This window comes from Euprymna scolopes, chromosome 41 (genome assembly GCF_053919585.1).
Source record: "Euprymna scolopes isolate OS-2025 chromosome 41, ASM5391958v1, whole genome shotgun sequence".
In the NCBI taxonomy this organism is placed as follows: domain Eukaryota; kingdom Metazoa; phylum Mollusca; class Cephalopoda; order Sepiida; family Sepiolidae; genus Euprymna; species Euprymna scolopes.
This window is the reverse complement of record NC_136522.1, coordinates 780001-802500: the sequence shown is the minus strand read 5'-3', so window position 1 is coordinate 802500 and position 22500 is coordinate 780001. Positions and strand designations below refer to the sequence as shown.

Below are 22500 nucleotides of genomic sequence, written 5' to 3'. Positions count from 1 at the left end.
TCATACTATTATGCATAGATTTGAAATTGTATGAGATTAGATTTAAAGTACGAAATGTATTGGGATGAAGCATAAATATATAATTAGTTGGGAATAGAGCAGAGATAGTACAGCTATATTAAAAATGGGTATAATGAGAGTTAGCGTCAGGAAGGTTGTGTTGTGCTGTTAAATGTATATATAATGCATATAATATATGCATAGTGATAATTCTTTTGTCACTATTCTCAAAATCAGCACAGAGACGAATTTTCAAGCATAAGTTTTATTTACAATTAAGTTTCTACTTCATTGACAAAGAAAGAGAGGGAGACGTTAGTTTTAAGGGGTTGCTTGGTGTGTTGCTCGTTGACAAAGAAGTATCAAGATGTAAAGTCATGCTCGCGCTGTGTTTGTTCTCTCCGTTTTCTGCCGTTTATTTTTCTCTTATATAGTCACAAATTGACATTCCTGGAATTGTAAACATCAAGATATTGCATTATTCTTTTCTATTTTGCATAGCGCAATTCAAAACTTCTGATCTTGAAATGTAAACAGTTCTTTGTTTTCGTTTTAATTGCAATTCCGTTCATTTTTATGGGACCGAAAATTTAGGTCAACTCCATCTGGAATATACGTGTGTGCACACATTTGCTTTCAGACAACGCCACGTTTTTTTATCAATCAGATGTAACTATAGTGTATGCTGAAAGGGTATTAATGGCGTATATATATATATATATATATATATATATATATATATATATATATATATATATATATAAACAAAACACAATAATAACAATAATTTAGGACGGTTATGGGGTAAGTAGCTATGATATTGCATGAGATGATGTGTTTGTAGAAGGATGAGATACGTGTGTTTAAATGTTCCTTATGCATAAGTGTAAATGTCTGGTGGTGCTACCTATGTCCGAGGTACTACACTAAACACATTATATGTCATACTGAACATTGCTGTGTCGGCATAACCTCGTGCTAAAAAATTGGGCAATTGGTTATGGAGCAAGTTTCAGGGGCGCTGGTGTTGTTTTTTGGAGAAGTACCAGTGTGTATAAATTGGATGTCTAGGTTTTCACTACAGATTTCGGTGGGAATTCAGGCACAGTGCCACTTTGATGTAAGGGGTTACTATCGGGGGCAGTAGTTGCAGGGATACTATGTAGAGAGACAAGCAGCAAGATGTCTATTCACATTACACTTGAACTTCTGCATGTCAGTACAGTTGGGGAAACTGGAAGGGAATTCCAAAGTCTATCAGTTCTGGAGAAGAAACCATTAGAGTTGTATCCAGGGATCTCTACGATGTAAGGGTGGGACTTAGCTGCTTGTCGAGTTTGTCAGGGGTATTTACGTCGAGTGGGTACAAGGGCTTGTAGTTCACCAGAGCATCCACCATTAAAATACTTGTAAAACAGGTAGAAGGATGCAACATTTCGTCGATAGGACAGTGGTTGAAGCTTGGATGACATTTCAGGACCTATCAGGTTGTTGACTCTCTTTTGACCCCTGTCCAGGAGCGAGCGACTAGTAGTAGGTGCACTAGCCCAAATGTGAAAACAATACTCCATACATGGGCGAATGATTGTCTTGTAGAGGTAAAAATACTTTCCGGCATAAGTAACTTTCTAGCACGGTAGAGAGAGCCCACTTTCCTTGCAACGGCCGTGGCAATGTTCTCAATGTATTTGTTCCAACTCATGTTCCCTGTGAACGTTAGGCAGAGGAGTATGAAAGAAGTACCTTCAGGTAATGTATCTTTAGCCATATCTATTATTGGTTGAGGTTTCTTGTAATTATTGAAGGAGACAAGCTTAGTCTTTGCAGCATTGAATGTAACTATCCATTTTTGTCGCTATTCCACTACAGATTGGGAATCTTCCTCTAGTGTTTCTGCCATTTCCTTAGCTATGTTCATTTGTTTCCCCTCGTGCCTGCCATTGAGAAAAAGTAGTTTGAGGAAGCAAGTGTTAAAGAGAGTGTGGTTTCTGCATATTTATTTATTGTTGGAACTAGGTATGGCTAAAATAGGGTAACCATTGATAGAGGGTTTGGTGGAAATTGGTGGTGAGTTTGACTTTATCAATGGTAGTGGAGCATTTGTTTCGTGTGCGAGTAATTTCCGCAGGTGCATAATTGAGCTTCTCTTTAAATGGCAGGTCGGACCTGAAGTTAATAAAAAAAGTTCCTAGCAGGTGGGTTTCCTGTATAATTCAGTATGTATAGAGCCATTCACACCGATACTGAGGTTAAAATGGAGGGATGAGAGTGAACCGAAAGTGTCACGGTGTTGTATGGAAAACTGTAGGTGAAGATCTTGATTGTTAAAAATGTATAAAATATCAACGGCCTCTTCGCGGAAATAGATGATAATGAGGATGTCGTTATATATCTGACGAAACGAGTGTCTGAATTGTATGGGTAGAGGATTTACCTTTCAAGCCTGTCTATGTAAGAGATAGTTTAAAGGCCATAAAGTCTAGAACCCATAGGCAGGACCAAAGACTTGTTTGTAAGTGTGATGTAGGAAAGTGAAATAGGTATTGTCAACGATGGTGCGGAGAAGTTGGTGTGTCAGTAGAGGTTATCGCGAAACAGTACAGGTCACTAGATGATACGAGATTGGAGGTCGATCGTACTATGTGCAGCTATGGAAGTGTAGAGAAAGACAACGTCGAGGCTAAAGATATTGTTTAGGCGTAGTTTTGGGGGGTTACAGTTTATATAATCAATCTAGTATCTAGTTGGAGCTGCTAACCTGTACTGGGAATGCGGATAGTAAAGGTTTAAGTAAGTAGATGAAGAGCTAGAATTTTATATAAGGTCCATTTATTCTGGAAAGTATTGGTTTGATTTGTGTGTTTTTATGAGGTGCTAGAATGTTGATAATTTACTTTTCTTAGGGGTAAAGTTAAGTCTATACTCTTTGGGACGGTTCCTTCTGGCACAAATTTAGAACCATGCACTATTGATGGAATTCTGTATTTGTGACTTGTGTGGTTGGGATGTAGGCTGGTGTGTATAGGGTAGTGTTGTTAAGATGTTCAAAGGAGAGGTGGTATATGAATCCTGGGAGATGATGCAGAATTCTTTACCTTTGTTAAAGGACAAGTATACGAGGAGTTTTTTGTTTTTAGGATTTCTTAGATTGAGCCGTTGGGATCTAGAGATGTTAGGTGTGATGTGGGATTGTTCATGATTAAGATTGGTTACAATTTTATGCTTTAGTCTAATTCATTTTTGGTCAAAACGGCAGCTGGTAGGGGGTGTAAATGGTTGTCGAACTGGTAAACAGGAAAGGAGTTGTTGAGGAAAGTGGGGTGGGCGGTGTTGCTTTGATTATTTTGAGTCAATGGGTTGATGAGTGATAGTCATTTGAGATGGAAGGCTGTTTTGCAGAATTGTGTTTCTATGTCAAGTTTGGTTTGGTAATTTAGTTTTTGTGTACTGATGAATTTAGGGCCGACGACTAGGAGTTCAGTTTCAGCTGTGGATAGTGAGTCAGCGAACTCAGTGATGATGAGTTGGGTATTGGGTGAGACATTTCATTTACGATCATGAGTATTTTATTCCAAATACTATAAGAAATATCCATTTACTAACATTGTGCTCCAAAAAAAATATTTTTCTACATAGTCACCACCATTCTCAATGCACTTTTGCTATCGATGAACGATGGCTGTATGGACATTCAGAATGTGCTTTGTCATAAGAAAGTCGTTCGAAAAGTAAAGCCTCCTATTTTTAAATTCAAAACACGAAAACGGGAGAGGTACCACCATTTTAATGCAGTTTTGCCAGCGATAAACAACGGCTGTGCATGGGCGTCCGGAACGTGTTTTGTCATACGAGAGTCATTCCAAAAGTAAAGCCTCCTAGAAATTCAATTACGCATCTCTGTTTCTGACGCATGTCCATGACAGAGGTTGCATTCGTAGAGTTTCACACTGTCAATATCTGCAACAAAGAAATGAACCCTCAAATCATGAATGCATCAGTTCAGTCATTATAACAATGCAATTTGCACTCCCCTCTGATCCATTCTGGCAGAATCAAAAATAGGAGGCATTTTTTAACGCTCCGCGTATATATATAAGGAAAATGGGGGAGCATTTGTATATCTTACATAGAAAATATACATAAAAGAGGGAGTAGAAAAGTTATATATATATATATATATATATATATATATATATATATATATATATATATATATATATAAACTACAGATTCGAAAGTTTTCAGATGACTATTCTAACGGCCTCAAAATAGAATTGAAAAAAAAGTCGTCCTTATATGTCAACCCACATTCTGGATTATCCAATAAATGTTATCCAATTGCAGAATCTAAATTATTGTGCATAGGGTTGAGGAAAATTAGAAATTTTAAATTTAAATAAAATTTTTACGTCAACTCGAATATCTTTTGTCTTGTCGCCATCGTTTATGGCGCTCTGCATACAGTTTTTTTTTCTTTTTTGATTTCTTCCGTTTTTCTCGTCTTCTCAATAATCATGACAAGGTTAATATGTAGAGGACTAGGACATATAAATCCTAATCCCGTTACAAAATAAAATAATGAAACGAATGGAATGAAGAAAACAAAACTCAATTGCTGGATAAAATAAACATGTCGTTTATTTTCTGTCAAAATTAAAATGGTTTAGGTGTAACACGTGTTCATTCAGGCATTGACAACTACATGCGTAGAAAAGAAAGGAATGAAGTCGAGGATGAGAAAATGACCATCCCGCACATAGAAAGGAAAATAGAAAGAGAGTGTTTGCCTCAGCAAAACCGTGCGTTCATGATAGCAATCGTCCACGTGAAAAAGTCTTCAAACCAAAAACTATGGACGCCGAACTTGCCTGGTTGACGAAACCAGGCAAAAGGGAAAAAAGAGGAAGTTGAATAGTGTTGTGGACTTTTATATCGGGGTGAGTGTTCTGACTGCGCATGTCTGGAATTCCTTTCAGGGGAAGAGACATTTCGCATATGTACGTACTTGTGCGCGTATGTGTGCGTACATGTGTGTGTGTGTATGAGGATGTGTATATGCGTGCGTGTGTGTGCGTATGTGCTTGCGTACATGTGGGGGTGTATATGTGAGGAAAACATGTTCGAACAAGACTCCCCCTCCTGGGGAGAAAAAAATATGTATATATACAAGAGAAACGTATTTCGTTTTTGTTTTTTTTTATGTATATATTTTTTTCTTTTTTTTTTAATAAGTTATGTATTGTTTGAAATGTTTTGGCCAATGAACTTTTCGACCTGTTTTTGTTGTTGTTTGTGGTGTGTTGTTTTTTCTAATTTCTTTGTCCATTTCTGAGTGTGTATGTTCTTGTATTGGACTAGGAGAAATGTGTAATTGTATGAATGCAGGTTTAAGTCTGTCTATTGCAATAGTGTCTTTTTCTCTTTTTATATGGTAAAATACTTTTTACCTCTGTTGAGAACTAAATAAGGTCCGGAATAATTTGGACAGTGGTTTTTTTTACTGCGTCGTTCCTGATAAAAACGTATGAATATCGCTTGGAATGAAAATTTTCGTGTCTGGCTTTTTCGTTGGAGTAAATTTTAATCGTGACATTTTGTGTTTTAAGTCCGTCACAAAAGTTGTCGTTGAGGAAATGTCTGTATTGTTTTCGCAGAATTGTCCTGGTAAAATCAGTGCTGATCCGAAAACTAATTCTGCAGGTGCGCTCTGCAAATCTTCCTTCACAGTGTTGCGAATTGCTAGGAGAATGAGTAGCAGATTGTCTGACCAGTCAGATTTGTTTTCGTTCATAGCCAAATATGCTTTTAATTGTCTATGAAATCGTTCCACCATACCGTTTGCGCAAGGATGGTAGGCAGTAGTCTTAATGTGCCTTGTTCCCAACAAATGGTTGAATTCAGCGAAAAGAGTTGATTGGAACTGTGAGCCCCCGTCCGTTGTGATTATGGCGGGAACTCCGAAAATCGCTATCGAATCTTGTAAAATCGCTCTGGCTATTGTTGCGGCTGATATGTCTTTCACTGGTATTGCTGTCGGCCATCTGCTGAATCTATCGACTATAGTAAGGATGTGAGTATGTGAGTATGTCCTTTTGAAGTGGGCAAGGGTCCAACCAAGTCAATATGAATATGAGTAAACCTAGCGTCTGGTACACTGAAAGTTCCTGAAGGTGATTTTGTGTGCCTGTGAACTTTCTTTTTGGCAAGGAATGCAAGTTTTGGTCCAACTACGGATGTCCGTATTCATATTTGACCAAACAAAACGTTCCGCTATTAATTCCACGGTGGCACGTTTTCCTGGGTGGGACAAATTGTGTCGTCTGAGGCTGGGTGAAATGTAAGGGCGAGGGTGTTTTTGTGAAACATCGCAATAGAAATTTGTTGTGCCGAATGGTATCGGCATTTCTTTCAGCTTCAGTGAAGTTTTGTCCATTATAGCTGGGAGCGTGGTATCGGTTAATTGCTCTTGTGCTATTAATTCCATACTTAGGGGAGTGGAATTTACAAAAGCAATTGTTGCGCGAGATAAAGCGTCAGCTACAACGTTTCCTTGTTCTTTTACGTACCGTATATCGGTAGAATATTGGGCTATAAAGTCCAGATGTCGAATTTCTTGTGGACCATATTTGTCGACATGTGTGTGTAGTGCAAATGTTAAAGGTTTATGATCCGTATAAATGGAAAATTTTCTGCCCTCGAGGAGATGTTTAAAGTGCTTAATTTCAAGATAAATTGCAAGTAACTCTCTCGAGAAAGTGCTATATTTAGTCTGCGCTTTGTTTAACTTGGCAGAGAAGAATGAAATAGAGGTCATTTTGTTGTCAGAAATTTGGTGAATGGCAGCTCCTACTGCTATTTCCGATGCGTCCGTCGTAAGCGTAAGTTCCGTTGTATCGCTATCTTGGATATACGTAAGTTTGGTGAAGTTTGCCAAAGCAGTTTTCGATTGTTCGAAGGCCTGTAGTGCAGGTCTTTCCAAAACTAACTATTGGTTTTTTGTTCGTTTTTTTAACAAGTCCGTTAAAGGTGCGAGTAACGTGGAACAGTTAAGCAAAAAGCGTCGGTAATAGTTAATTATGCCTATAAAACGGCGTACTTGTCTGACAGATGTCGGTAGAGGGAAATTCGAAATAGCACTTACTTTTTCAGGCAAAGGGGAGATTCCATCCTTGTCAATTAAATGACCGAGAAATTGAACTTCCTGGTGGCCCAAAATATTTATCGGTGTTTAGTTTAAGACCGAAATGTGACAGTCTTTCGAAATTTGTTCCAGGTGTAGCCGGTGTTCTTCAAGGTTTCTGCTGGCGAAAAAACGTCGTCCACATATGCGAATATAAATGGCAGACCTCTGAAAAATTCGTCAATCAAACGCTGGAAAGTTTGACAGGCGTTTCTCAACCCAAAAGGCATCCTTAGGAACTCGTAAAGGCCAAATGGTGTGGTTAGTGCGGTTTTATGAATGTCTTCTTCCGCGACTGGAATTTGAAAATATGCCTTAACGAGGTCCAGTTTGGAGAAAATTGTGGCGCCTTGGAGTCCATTGGCGAAGTCATGGATATGGGGAATAGGATATCTATCTGGAACTGTTTTCGCGTTTAAGCGTCTAAAATCTCCGCACGGGCGCCATATGGTGTTGTCAGCTTTCTGTACCATGTGGAGTGGTGATGACCAAGCACCTTTCGAGGGCCGTATTATTCCCATGTGGAGTAGGTTTTGAAACTCGGATTTTGCCAATTTGTATTTATCCGGTTTCAAGCGTCTGGGGGCTGAATAGGCGGACGGTCCTGTTGTTTTAATATAGTGCTTAGAGCTATGCTTGATGGGGTCCGTGTTTTTAAACAGCTGGGAAAGTTGAGGAAATTTTTGGAGTAACCGGCGGACGTGTAAATATTCGGGTAGGGCAGTGCTGATTCCGGTGGTTAAAAATTTCGAGGTAGTTCCTCTCACCGAAATCTTCGTTTCGTTGTCTGTCAATGTGTGATGAGTCATGCCGACAGACAGGTTGAAATGGGCTAAAAACTCCGCCCCCAAAATTGGAGTGGTCACGCTGGCTATGGTGAAATTCCATAAAAAAATTTCTTCGCATTCCAAGGTTTAAATTTAAAGTATTTTCGCCAAAAGTGGGTATTTTTGTACCGTTGGCGGCTTGTAAGCTGAAAAATTGAGTCCCTGTTGGGTGGCTATGCGGTGTCGGTATGACGCTGATTTCCGCTCCGGTGTCTATTAAAAAGTTATATCCATGAATTTTGTCACGGATATAAAACAGACGACCTTTTTTGTGCTCCAGCCATAGTCGTCGTTACTGGCTGGAAGGTTCGTTTCCATGTGCTGGTTTTTTGAACGCGCAGGGTGTAGTGCATTTCCTCGCATCGACGTCGAATCTCCTGAGGTAGAAACAAACATCTTGTCTATGTCGTTACGTAGATCGGTTCCTGCTTGAACTTCTTCGCCTGTAACTTCGCATCGTGTCGTTGTAGTTTCTGTGATAATTTTGTACGCGTTTGAAGTACGTCGGCTAGCTGCTTCGAAAGCTTTTCAACGGCAGACTTTAATTCTGCTAATTACTCATCTCGGTTTTGGTCAGGTTGCCGAATGCTTAATGCCATGATTTCATTGTAGGAGTCCGTCTGTTGAAGTTCCATTTTTTTTTTTTTTTGTTGAAATTTTTATATTTCAATTTCTTGTGCGCGGTTTGAAAACGTTCCTCCTCGTAGTCGACAAGTTTTTTTTTTTTTTAGGGAAAAATTATTTTTCGTGCGTGGCGTGGATTTCTGTGGACGAGTTTAGTTTATCGCGTGTTTCATTCAAACTCATTCATTTCATTTTAAAATAACGGGGTCACCATCGTTTGTTGCGGGACTGGTGGTGTAGAAAGAAAAGGAAATGTGTGTTCATCTCACGTTCGGGTCACTATCGTTTGTTCGCACGTGGGAAGAGAAGTGAGTAATGTAGTGGAAATGGGAATGATAGTCCAGCGTGTAAACAAAGACAAAGGATAGAGGGTTGAATCAGTTAAACTTCGCGCCATGTTAGCAGTCAGCTACGTGAAGGTATTCTCATGGACAAATTGTATATATAGATAGAGAGAGAAAGAGTGAGAATGTCAATCCAGTTCATGGAGAGAGAAAGCATATAAAGTGTACGTACGGTCTGTTAGCTTTTTGTCCCACATAGTAGCAAGTGGCGTGAGGCACACGCGTGCGCGCGCCTGCCGAAAAGGCACGTTGTCGGTCCGTAGACCGCCCAGCTCGGAAGCTGTCCGAAAAGGGTTGGAACCAGCTTCTCTCTTCCTTTCATAGTTGTTTCCGGTGGTCTTTTGCGCACGTGTATATTTCCTTTCAGGGGGAAGTGACGTTTCGCATGTGTGCGTACTTGCGCGCGTATGTGTGCGTACATGTGTGTGTGTGTGTTTGTGAGGGTGTGTATATGCGTGCGTGTGTGTGCGTATATGCGTGCGTACATGTGGGTGTGTATATGTGAGGAAAACATGTTCGAACAAATACGAAATCATCTACTCGGAAATTCAGCGAACATTTGTCGTAACTAATTAAGAATATATTTGGCTCAGACAACCCCAACTTTAATAAACACGTTTTCGATTTCTCCAGCGTGGTCCTGTTTGATTCGGTGAAACTTGTTCTTTCTAAAGGTTTAAATTTTTGTGTTCCTCCTAAATCAATGATATTGAGGTTCTCACTGACTTTGAAATATTGTTTTTTTAGTTAAAACATCACACCCCTCCTTCCTCGGATACTTTTTCAGCTATGAAAGCTAATGTGTCTAATAATGCACATTCTTATAGCAATTCGTCGATTGACTCGAGGAATTTTGTCTGAAAAAATCCCATTTTTCTACTGTAATTAATTTAAAGAAAAATAAAGATATTTATCTTTCCAGACCTGGTAAAGGTGCCGGCGTAGTCGTCCTGAACAGTACTAACTATATTAATAAAATGTAAAATATTTTAGATGATACTGCTAAATTTCTGAAATTCGGCTCTTTTCCGGTATATATATATATATATATATATATATATATATATATATATATATATATATATATATATGGTGGGCCAAAATAAGGGTCCTATCTTTTAATTTGAATAACTTCCACAAAATAAAAGTTAAACTCACCAAACTTTATGTGGGTGTAGACTGACCCTTCCGAGTTTCTTTTGAAATAAACAAAACAAATTTTGGCTGAAAAACACTTCTTAAAGCTTACATGAATTTATGAATTTTTAAAAATAGGACCCTTATTTTGGCCCACCCTATATATATATATATATATTTTTTTTTTTTTTTTTTCGGAGTAGTTTTTATTTAACAATCAGTGGTTATGTAAACGTGAGATTGTAGGTTTACAAAATATTACTGGCAGTAATATTCTATAAGTTATCCCATCTAAACGAGAATTGCTCGATATTCAAGATAGAGCAAATAAATTAAATTGTAATTCAATGAATTTCAAAAAACTCTCATTGAAATGAAATGAAGTGGTTGAGTTTCATATCAAAGAATTTTTATTATTCTAAGCAAGACAAATACTCCTGCTACAGAACTTCTGATAAATATATTATTTTCACTTTGACTTTCCATGTCTCACTGACTTTAGCAAATAGGGTGCATACCTTTATAACTATTTGCTAATATTTTCACTCCTCTGATGAGATGGTAGACATCGAAACCCTATAGGTTAAGGAGATAAACTTTCTAAAACATTCTTTGTCTTGCTTAGAATAATAAAAATTCTTTGATATGAAACTCAACCACTTCATTTCATTTCAATGAGAGTTTTTTGAAATTCATTGAATTACAATTTAATATATATATATATATATATATATATATATATATATATATATATATAATGGACTCTCCCGTTGGTTTCGTCGTATGAGCTTCTGCCAAAAAAACATGACCGATATGTCGGCGCGAACGTGCAACCTTAAGACAACAACGCTGTCACGATAACTACTACTCTACGATCGCGTAAGCGATGTAATGTCATTTTTTTTTTCTATTTTAACTAATTCAAGAAATAACGTTTTTCACGCATGCGTGTTTAGCTTAATTGTCATGAAGGAAAGATTTTTGCTACCCTCTCTCATTGCGAACGTTTGTTTCTATAGGAAACAATTGACTGTTTTTTTTATATAATTTTCACATATTATTCTACCAATACATCGCCCTTTCAGATGGTACCGGTTTCGACCCGGTCCGATGCCGATGAGAAAAGTTTTAGGCATACATACATACATACATACATACATACATACATACATACATACATACATACATACATACATACATACAATTAAACAGACAGCTGAGATTCATATAATAGATGAAGTATGTGTAGAGGACTAGGATATATAAATCCTAATCCCGTTACAAAAGAAAATAATGAAACGAATAGAATGAAGGAAACAAAAACTCAATTTCTGGATAAAATAAGCGTGTCATTTATTTACTGTTAAAAAATGAATGTTTTAGGTATAACACGTGTTCATGTCCGCGTTCGGGTGTAACCATCGTTTGTTGCGGGACTGGTGGCATAGAAGGAAAAAGGAAATGTGTGTTCATCTCACGTTCGGGTCACTATCGTTTGTTCACGCGTGGGAAGAGAAGTGAGTAATGTAGTGGAAATGGGAATGATAGTCCAGCGTGTAGACAAAGACAAACATAGAGGGTTGACATCAGTTAAACTGTGCGCCATGTTAGCAGTCAGCTACGCGGTGGTGTTCTCTGGCACAAGTTGTAGATAGAGAAAGAGAGAGAGAGGGAAAGTCAATCCAGTTCATGGAGAGAGAAAGTGTATAAGGTGTACGTACTGTTTGTTAGCTTTTTTCCCCACATATAGTAGCAAGTGGCGTGACGTGCACGGGCGCGCGCCTCTCAAAAGGGTGGCGGCTGGTTCGTCGAACCTCTCAGCTCGAGAGCTGGTTCGAAAAAGGAAGATGCTGCTTATTGCTCTTACTTTTATAATTGTTTCCGGTTTCTTTTGCGCATGTGTGGATTTCCTTTGAAAGGGGAAGTGACGTTGTCCATGTGTGCGTTCGTGTGCGTACATGTGAGTACATGTGTGTACGTTAGCGTGTGTGTGTATACACGTGAATGTGAGTGTATGTACGCGAACGTGAATATATGTACGTGTGTGGACGTGCGTGCGTATGCTTGTGTGCGCGTATGTATATGACAAGTAATATGGCTTGAAATGTGAACGCGTGTTTTGTGTGAGACTAGAAAAGGCTCGCGCATATGTATAAAATACGTTTTAAGCCAAATTAAAAGGCAAGAACTAAATAAATAAATATTACTTGTTTAAAATTTATATATTTCGGAGTTATACTCCTTCGACAATATTTAAATTGTTTTCTTTTTTCCTCATCATGATGTTAAATTGAAGAAAAAGTGAATGAAGTGTCTGCGTGATGTTATTTGCAGTGTTGTTTTTGAAATGTCGGAAGATTACATCTGGCAACGCGATTTGAAGATCAGGTTAGTTTTTGTTTCTTTCGTTTTCCGTGTTAGAAGCGTTGACTGAATTTAAATTTTAAAATTAATTTTTTTTTATCTATAAAGGAGAAAAGCTATTTTTAAGATCGGATTTTTTTCGATTTTCGATATTTATCGGATGAATTTCTGTAAAACAAACAAAAAAAACTAACAAACGCATCTAATAATACTGTCAGATAGATAAATTAGCTTTGTGTGAAATTTGCAAAAGATAGGCTCAGCCGTTTCGGACCCTAGGAGGAAGGAACTCATACATACACAAAATGATTTTCATATGATAGATAAATAGATATACGAGAGGCGGTAGCACTCTTTATATAGGAATGGCCCGTACACGCCTATATACGCCTACAAAACAAAACTATCCAAATCTCAACTAAAATCAACTTATAAGTTTCAAAAAGCACATATTCTTACAGAGAAGCGTCTTACGAATCCAGCGAGTGTCAGAACGTCGGTTAAAATGTCAGAAGAGAGCAAAAAGACAAGGGTACAAAAATGGCCAATTGTTCTTCTTTCTTCTTCTTCTTTCTTCTTTCTTTTGAGACGATGTATCTCGGTGTACGAACGGTCTCTGACAACAGTTCAAGCATCAATCGACTGCTCTTTAAACGGAGAAGTGCAGTGACCCATCGCTTTTTAGCTAACTCCATAATTAAATAAGATTACGTGCAATAACAAGTTTTAAACACTATATACCCAATGTAGACAGACCACTTCGAACACGGAACTTCTCTCAAAAGGGACAGCTCCAAATAATACACCGGATGCTCACAGACGTTCCAGTTTGCCAGTGGCCTATATTTCTTGGACGCTGAATATTTGAGGTGAACGTTAAGGTTTTTTCTTTAAACAGTAACCCACCAGCGTTAATGAAACCACGAAATCTTTATCTCAGTTGATCAAAATTGTTATAAGAGTAACCTATCAGCAAGTACGACGTCAAAAAACAATGTTATAAAAACAAATAATTCTTCAGATTTTGGACTGTAAACTATGTACAAAATGTCAATGCTGTGACCAGGATTCGACCTAGGTTAGCACGGCCACAACGTGGGGTCTTAACCTCTAGACGATCACGGCTAACACTGACGTCTGTCGCTCTTGGCAGAAAGACACATGACTACTGTCAAACTATTGAAAAATAAAGAGGAAACTTGAAATTCTCACGCATGCGCAAAAATACACTATAGCAACCATTGTTAAATGCAGCTGAATCTCTTCGCTCGCTAAGAAAAGTAGATCAGACCAGTTCTTCTAAGAACTCACCAAACGCCAAAGGAAATAAGTTAAATTAACCGCAAAAGAAACTGCAAGAAAGTCATCTTCTAAGAACTCACTGGAAGCTGACCAAAAAGAATCAAAATCCAAGCCCTAGCCACAAAAATAACTAGATATTGTGGCTACTATACACAATCTACTAATAAAAACAAGTAAGTTTTCTAAAATAAACTACAATAAATTAACCAAGTAACCTCACACTCTCACTGATTAGGACTTCATATAAAGATAACAACTACACTATTGGTGTATATACCGTTCCACACTTTAACTATTGGTGACGGGGAAGTATCTCAATTCTACGAGAGTTGTCTTGCTATAAGATAAGTGATATTATAGTAAGATACACATAAGTGTTATATGTTTACATTTAATAAAAAATGCCAAAGTCAGCACGTAGTAAAAAAGCTCAGAGAAATATAGATTATGAAAAAAACGACGTCAAGGTATTATCTGAGCAAAAAGAATACTATCAGAAAAATGCTGAAATAATAAAAATTAAGTATCATGCAAATCCTGAGGCAAAGAAGGCTGCCTCACGTGCTGACTCAAAAGCACGGTATAACAGGGATCCCGAGGGGGAAAAAGCTGCCTCATGCACAAACTATTATAAAAAGACCTAAAACCCAGTAGGAAGCGACCTGCTACTAATGGAGGCGGCAATAAGCCGCCTCCTAAAAAAGACAATACTATCATGAATGTAAGTTTAAAAATAAGACTGTAAGTAAAAATACTAATTAACAAGAATTAAAAAGCATTGGAAATGCAAAAGGATATAGGGATGGTATGCCAAAAAGTATACAAACAAGATAGCTATGAATGGCTAGGCACATGGAAATAGAATTGCATCCAAAGTATAGCCTTATAGCTTTTTACAACCGTAATGATGGCACGGAATGAAGATTGGAGAAAAGCTATAGGGCTATACTTTGGATGAAATTCTATTTCCATGTGCCTAGCCATTCATAGCTATCTTGTTTGTATACTTTTTGGCATACCATCCCTATATCCTTTTGCATTTCCAATGCTTTTTATTCTTGTATAGATAGGGATCCAATATATCATCGTATTTAAAAAATAAATATTGTACCATTAATAGTAGCGCCTTTCGTCCAATTGGGGTGAATGTGAGTAAAAAAAAAAAAACTTTGGGAAACCCTGTTCTGTATGGCGACAACGAACACACTAGGAAAGAGAGTTTCTAGTAACTTCGGGTGCTGAGGGAACGTTCTGATCGATTCGAGTAGCCAAACAAACAATGGAGTCGCGCGATTTTTGAAATCGTATCTTTAAAAAATCGTCGTATCTTAGTATCTATATAGATACAATGTATCGTTGCATTTAAAAAAAAATCATATATTAGTTTTTTCGTATCTGAAAGTATTATTCTGTAGTGTTTCAACTTCAATATTATTACTGTACTAACGCTCGAGTGCTTAAGAATCGTCATTGAAAATATATCTTTCTCTCTCTATTTTTTTCGATATATTTCAGCTACCGTTACGCTATGGTGGACGTCGGGCGGACAGATCCGCAGATACTCCTTTCGCGCCAAATCGTAACTTCGAAGATATACGATGGCGGAGGCGGCGGAGGCGCCGACGTGCCGGTTTTTACTGGTGGTGCTGTAAAATCATCGCCTTGCTCGGGGTCACCGCGGTACTCTTGAGCCTCATCGGAGGACTGTCTTACTTTTTTTCGAAAAAAGGTACGTAACAATTTATCGGAATAAAACGTTATGGAACAACCCTTTTAGGTGTTCGTTTAGCGTTGTAGCCCCAAATAGCCATACGTAACGTGACCCCAATTAATCATTCTTCAGAGACTTATAAACATGAAAGTCTATGATGTATCTGAAAATATATGCAATGCGTGACGTTGCTTTTTATTGTTATTTGTCACGCACTCAAAATATTTATGGATTCCGTTGTTACATTTACGGGCAGTGTGAACTGGAGCAAATACGTTGAGGACATTGCGAAGGCTGTTGCAAAGAAGGTGGGTTCCCTCTATCGTGCTAGAAGACTACTCACACTTGGACGTATCCTGTACCTCTACAAGGCCACCATCTGCTAATGCATGGAGTATTGTTGCCACATCTAGTCTGGTGCATCTACCACTAGTCTCTCCCTCTTGGATATGGTCCAAAAAAGGGTCTCCAATCTAATAGGTTTCACTTTATCAACTAAGTTCCAACCCCTGTCCCATCGCCACAATGTTGCATCTCTGTTCCTGTTTCCGGAAGTCAATCAATCAATTCTAAGGTAATCTGCACATTATTTCGAACTTTTCTGTAAAAAATAAATTTTATAGCACAAAAGCTCGTTCGTTTTAATTGTACTACTCCTGTCTTTGTAGCTTTTCAACGTTTTAGTTTTTTAGTTAAAAAATAGAAAACCTTTATTTTGGAAGATCCTCATATATATATATATATATATATATATATATATATATATATATATATATATATATAGTAAGTTATAAAATATATATGGCGATTAAGTTACACTGAATATTCCGCGTTTCATCCACTCTAGGACTCTTCAAGCTTGTGCGCATAAGCCTGAAGAGTCCTAGAGTGGATGAAACGCGGAATATTCAGTGTAGCTTAATCGCCATATATATTTTATAACTTACTAACCAGCTCTACCTATGTATTGAGCACTTTTGAAGTAAACACTTAAAGTTTACGCATAAATTTATACTTTCGTATATTAATTTTATGTGAGTGAATGAAGTGGTTATATATATATATATATATATATATATATATATATATATATATATATATATATATATATATTAATTAGGAAGTATATTTGGTAAAAAAAAAACCGGGTAAAAAGTGCTCAATACTTTAGTAGATCGAATATGATTTTATTATTTCAACCTCAGGTTTTGCTTAAATCATAACAGATTGTTTTTGATAATATTATCCTGCCGATTTCATCAGATACTTCAAGTCATATCTGATGAACTCGGCAGGATACTATTATTGTCATGTCGATAGAAACAATCTGTAATGATTTAAGCATGGGAAAATCTATGTGATCGTATTTCAGCCAGAAATTTGGCTGTTAAGGGGTCAAAGTTCAACGATTGTACCTTTTAGAACGCTACCAAACTCCTCCGACAATTTTGGGTCTAAAAATTTGAATTTTTAGATATAGGTTCATTGGACATGGATCTAACTTAATAACTTGATTTGAGCCCAAAACAATAAATGTTAAGGGGTCATAATAGGGGTCAAAGTTAAAAAAAATTGACCGTTTTTTTGTTGTTTTTTTTTAAATTTTTTGCTCAGTATACACCTCCAAACACCCGAGCAACACCGAAAACCCATGCTAGTATATATATATATATATATATATATATATATATATATATATATATATATATTGAAAAAAAAAGGATTGCAGCAGAACAATTCAGAAAGTAAGCGCGTATTGTTTATATTTTTATTCACAGAAAGTTTAGAAGAGATAAGTCATCGGTACCATCGGTTTCAAGCCTGATAATAGATCCCTATATTACGCTTTCTTCAACCGATACTCATCTGTTTTCTAACCGGAATTCCAATCATATAGATACATTACAAGATCACATTCAAGTCTCATTTTTCTGAACAACTTAACATTCAAATAATAAAATTTTAAAAATTGCCCGTTTGATATTTCGAGCGCTAAAAATTCTTTATATATATATATATATATATATATATATATATATATATATATATATATATATATATATATATATATATATATATATATATTATATTTTTATATTTTTGATTTTTATTTTAAAAATCATATACCTTTATTTTTATTTTTATGATTTATATTTTCATAAAATTTATATATTATTTTAATTTTAAATTATTATATTGAAAAAAAAATAAAAGGAATATAATTGTAAAAGTTTAATAAAGTATAAAAATCCCTTAGGCTAGATACACCCCTCCCCCCCAAAAAAAAACAAAGACTACATTTAAATGTTTAAATTTTAAATATAGTTTTAATATGAATTAAATAAAAATTAAATTTGACATTGAAATGGATTAGAATTTCTAAATTGAAAATTTTAAATTGAAATCGGTTAGTTTTAATTTTAATTTTGGAGTTAAAATAAAGTTTAAAAAATTTTAATTAGAGTTAGAGTTGGGTTTTAAATTTAATATATTTGTCCTATCTGATAGATTAAGTTTTTATAATACAATTTTTATATGATACGTGTCTTCAGACTATTTAACAGAAATTCACACTTTACTCATATTAAATAGGTATATAAACATAGTATATTGTATATATAGTAAGAAAAATAAAGTTTAATGATAATAATAATAATAATAATAATAATAATAATAATAATAATAATAATAATAACTAATGGGAAATTCCACAGGGCATTCATATGTAATATATTGATGTTGTTATTCTGTAGATGTTCAGTGTAAATGGAGACGCTCTGATATTATTGTAGCTTTTTTTGTTAAAACTGCAAAAGTATTTATCCAAGCTAGCACGAACGCCCGGTAAAACCCGGTCGTAAAGTACGCTTAAATATGATATTTTAATTCTTGCAGATTTCGTATATATCATTATAGAGTTGATGTTCTATCGATTTTTATATGTTATAAAGTTGCGATTTCAAAAATAGAAAAATATATCCGTATGACTTGGGTGCATTAGCCTGAATCGAAACCGAAATAAAAACTTATGAAAAAATCATATAAAGGGTGACCCCCCCCCCAAAAAAAACGGGCCCCAACTCTATTTAGGCCCTGTTTCTTAGTGTTTTGTCCGAATGAAATGAAACTTTGGTCATAACTAGTTTATTATATTCAAAACATCACATCAAAACACTAGGATCTTTAGCCTTTTTTTCGCCGTTCTACAGCATATGACCTAGATATACTTTCTATGTTTTTTTTGGGGGGCGGTCACCCTGTATATATATATATATATATATATATATATATATATATATATATATATATATATATATATATATACACACACACTTCAGAATAGTTTTTATTTAACAATCAGTTGTTATGGAAACGTGAGATTGTAAGGTTTACAAAATATTACTGGCAGTAATATTCTATAAGTTATCCCATCTAAACAAGAATTGCTCGATATGCAAGATAGAGCTAATAAATTAAATTGTAATTCAATGAATTTCAAAAAACTCTCATTGAAATGAATTTCATATCAAAGAATTTTTATTATTCTAAGCAAGACAAAGAATGCTTTAGAAAGTTAATCTCCTTAACCTATAGGGTTTCGATGTCTACCATCTCATCAGAGGAGAGAAAATATTAGCAAATATTTATAAGGTATGCACCCTATTTGAAAGACTTTAGCAAATAGGGTGCATACCTTATAAATAGTTGCTAATATTTTCTCTCCTCTGATGAGATGGTAGACATCGAAACCCTATAGGTTAAGGAGATTAACTTTCTAAAGCATTCTTTGTCTTGCTTAGAATAATAAAAATTCTTTGATATGAAATTCATTTCAATGAGAGTTTTTTGAAATTCATTGAATTACAATTTAATATATATATATATATATATATATATATATATATATATATATATATATATATATATATATATATATAACTTGAGTTCCTTCAGCCATAATCGAAACCGAAACAAAACCTTATGAATTCTTGATAAAATTATTATTAAAAAAAATAGATGATTTAAGTGCCATCAGCTATAATCGAAACCGAAACCAAAACTTATGGAGAAGTCTTGGTAAAATTAATTGTGACAAGAAATAGAAATACATAACAATTAAACAACCCGAATGTAAGCGTGACACACAAAAGAACACACACGCTATCGTATTAATATATAGATAAAATTTGAATTGTCTTTCAGAACTTTGCATGATTATCTCCCTTGGAAAGTTGATTGAAAGTTGAGTAAGAAAAGATTCCGATTGAGACCGAAAAGAATCGATGAAAAAAAAAACAACAACATAGTTTTAATAGGGGACACGATAAACAGCTCAAATATATTAAAATTACATAAAACGGAAAAAATTTTAAGCATATAAAATCCCTCTTTTTCTTTTCCTTTTCTTTTTCCCTTTCTTCTTCGTTTTCTTTTTTCTTTTGTTTTCTGTAGCGTCCGAAACATTAAACGGACACTTTTATAAATTTTAATATTTGAATTTTAAGTTGTTCAGAAAAACGAGATTTGAATGTGATCTTGTAATGTATCTATATGATTCCAATTCCGGTTATAGGACAGATGAGTATCGGCTGAAGAGAGCTTGATATGGGGATCTAAAACGGTCACCTATTATCAGGCTTAAACCCGACGGTACCGATGTCTTATCTCATCTAAACTTTCTTTATATAGAAATAAATGTGTGTGTGTGTGTATTCTATATCTTATAACTAACAACAAAACATACAAAATATGAATTACATTGTAAAGATTTGTTTTGTTTTTTGGAATGCGATTTAAAGGTGTTGATTGTTTACCGATTTTTGGTTTAACCTAACCCAACGAATGAATTCTAAAAATACGGGTGTGTAACGGGTGGGCTGCAGTGATTCAACAGGCAGCATTGTTTGCTTAACTTGGGCGATACAATGATCTGATAATCACCATTCTCAGGGTAAAAAACAGTTCAGACATATTAACCGTCATTCACGTTTCTAAATAATACCGAGGTGCTTTGATCTTTAAAAACGACAAGTGCTTCTTAGGCATTTCTATTTCTCGTCTCTCTAAGCAATTCTGTAACGTATGAGCGCGTGGGAAAATATCGGCCGGAGCTATAAGATAGCTGGCTTGCGAATATATTAGCAGCAGTAGCCGAATAAAAAGCACATATGCAAATTAGGAAGTATGCGTGAGCTTGCGCGACAAAAAAAAAAAAAATGAAAAAGTTGGACACCACGTGGTCCAGAGAAGCAAAGTGCGCCGCAAAGATATGGACGTGTAAACCCGAAGATGAGAAATAGCTGGCTTTGGCTGGCGTGTAGTGGAGTAGGCAGAAAAACGCGGACCAGGCGAAATGGACCTTGCAGTGGCGCCGAGAGACTTTTAAGCTGGTCTGGAGATGACGGGGTTTTGTTAATCTCATGACAGACGAAATGAACAGTTACAAAAACAAAAAGCCAACATTGTTTGGAAAGTAATGATAATAAATGCAGATTTATTTATTCTTGTTTTGGGTGTTTCTTTTCGATGGTACCAGTTAATGTGGAGGTCTGAGAGAGGTTTGAACTATAACGAACACGGTTCGAGCGTAACGTCCACGTTACAATTCGTTCTCAGGTGGTCGGAGGTAGCCTATCTTGCATTGAAGAACCATGGCATCCTTATCAAACACAAAAGGAGTTCTCGTCACATGGGCTCATCGAAGTTATGTCTGACTAATGAAATCTTATATTGTATTTCTTGTGATATTTTGTGATTGTAAAATCTTTCCCTGAAGTCTTTCTCGGTTGATTCGATGTACAGAATCTTATTCGTATTATTTGGATTATTCGAACTGCTCTTCTCATCTTGAGTGTCGTTTTCACAACGTTTCAGTCGATGTAACCTACGATCTTCCCCGAATGTATCTTATCAAACTCTGAAATCTTTCTATTGAACTTGTAAGCCATAACCGGGTGGAAGTCCTAAGTAATTCGCAATTGTATTTTGAGTGTCGCCCGTACTGAAAAACTTAGTCTTTAATCGTCAAAGGAGCGTAACTTACAACTAAATATATCAAGTACTTTATCCACTACGCCAAGTTTTCTTGGAGACTCTTATTAATTTAAAACACTATTGTTATCGAAATGTAAGATATTCTAATGTGTATTATTCTTGGTATAGCCTCCCCCACAACTATTACAAAAGAAAATAACAACGCGCTTTTCTTATAAAAGGTGATTTTAAAGAAACACTAAAAACTCCTATATTTAATCAGGTAGGTGTCATATTTCACGTGACTTATCGGAATTACTTGAATGTACATGGTTGAACGATAAATGTGTCGCCCTAAAGAAAACAACACTACAGCTTTATTTTAAAACTTTTATCGATTCAGATAACTTCATTATGTAGTAGATATGACATCTATTCAATGTAGCCGCCTTCAGCCTCAGCGAATACTCGATGGATAGCAGCGATCAGGCTGGCTCTGGTGTTGTGGGAGGTCATGTTGGTGATGTTTTCGACGTATGACTAAACGAAGCTACCTAGCGAGTTCAGACCGGGGGGGGGGGCAGTAAGGGAAGGGTACAAAGTCGTAGCAGTTCTTCTGAAGTCAAGCCTGGGTCTCTTTATACCTGTGGGTCAGCGCCAAGTCCTGCTGCAACACCCAGGGTCTGCCAGCGACCACCTACTTGCACCATGGAATCACCACACTCTTCAGCATATCTAGGTACACTTTGGTATCGACTTTCACACCGACTTCGAAGATGTGAGGTAGCATGGTGTGGTCCTCATTTGAAACCACACTAAAGACCATAACCGTGGCCGGAAACTTCGTTGAGCTGTACCCTCAAGCGTTTAGCTGTCCGAATTTGCATTTTGAAGGTGTTGGCAATGGTCCTGCTGTCATAACTTGGATCGGTAGAGAGCACGAGTTGTACAGCAGCGCATCTCCAATCTCGCTCGTTGAACATTGTGTCACTTTCAGACATGATAGAAGGTTCCCATCGCTCTTGGGATTTGTAGATA

General features: G+C 36.2%; 1 protein-coding gene across 1 annotated transcript in view; it reads left to right on the top strand.

Annotated features, from left to right (window-relative positions):
- The window catches only part of LOC145266289 (uncharacterized), a 159518-nt gene that overhangs the window by 81766 nt on the left and 55252 nt on the right, over positions 1–22500 (top strand). Inside the window, exon 2 of the mRNA XM_080121833.1 lies at positions 15294–15507. Within this exon, the coding sequence (XP_079977959.1) occupies positions 15294–15507 (214 nt within the window). The remainder of the gene's footprint in view (positions 1–15293; positions 15508–22500) is intronic.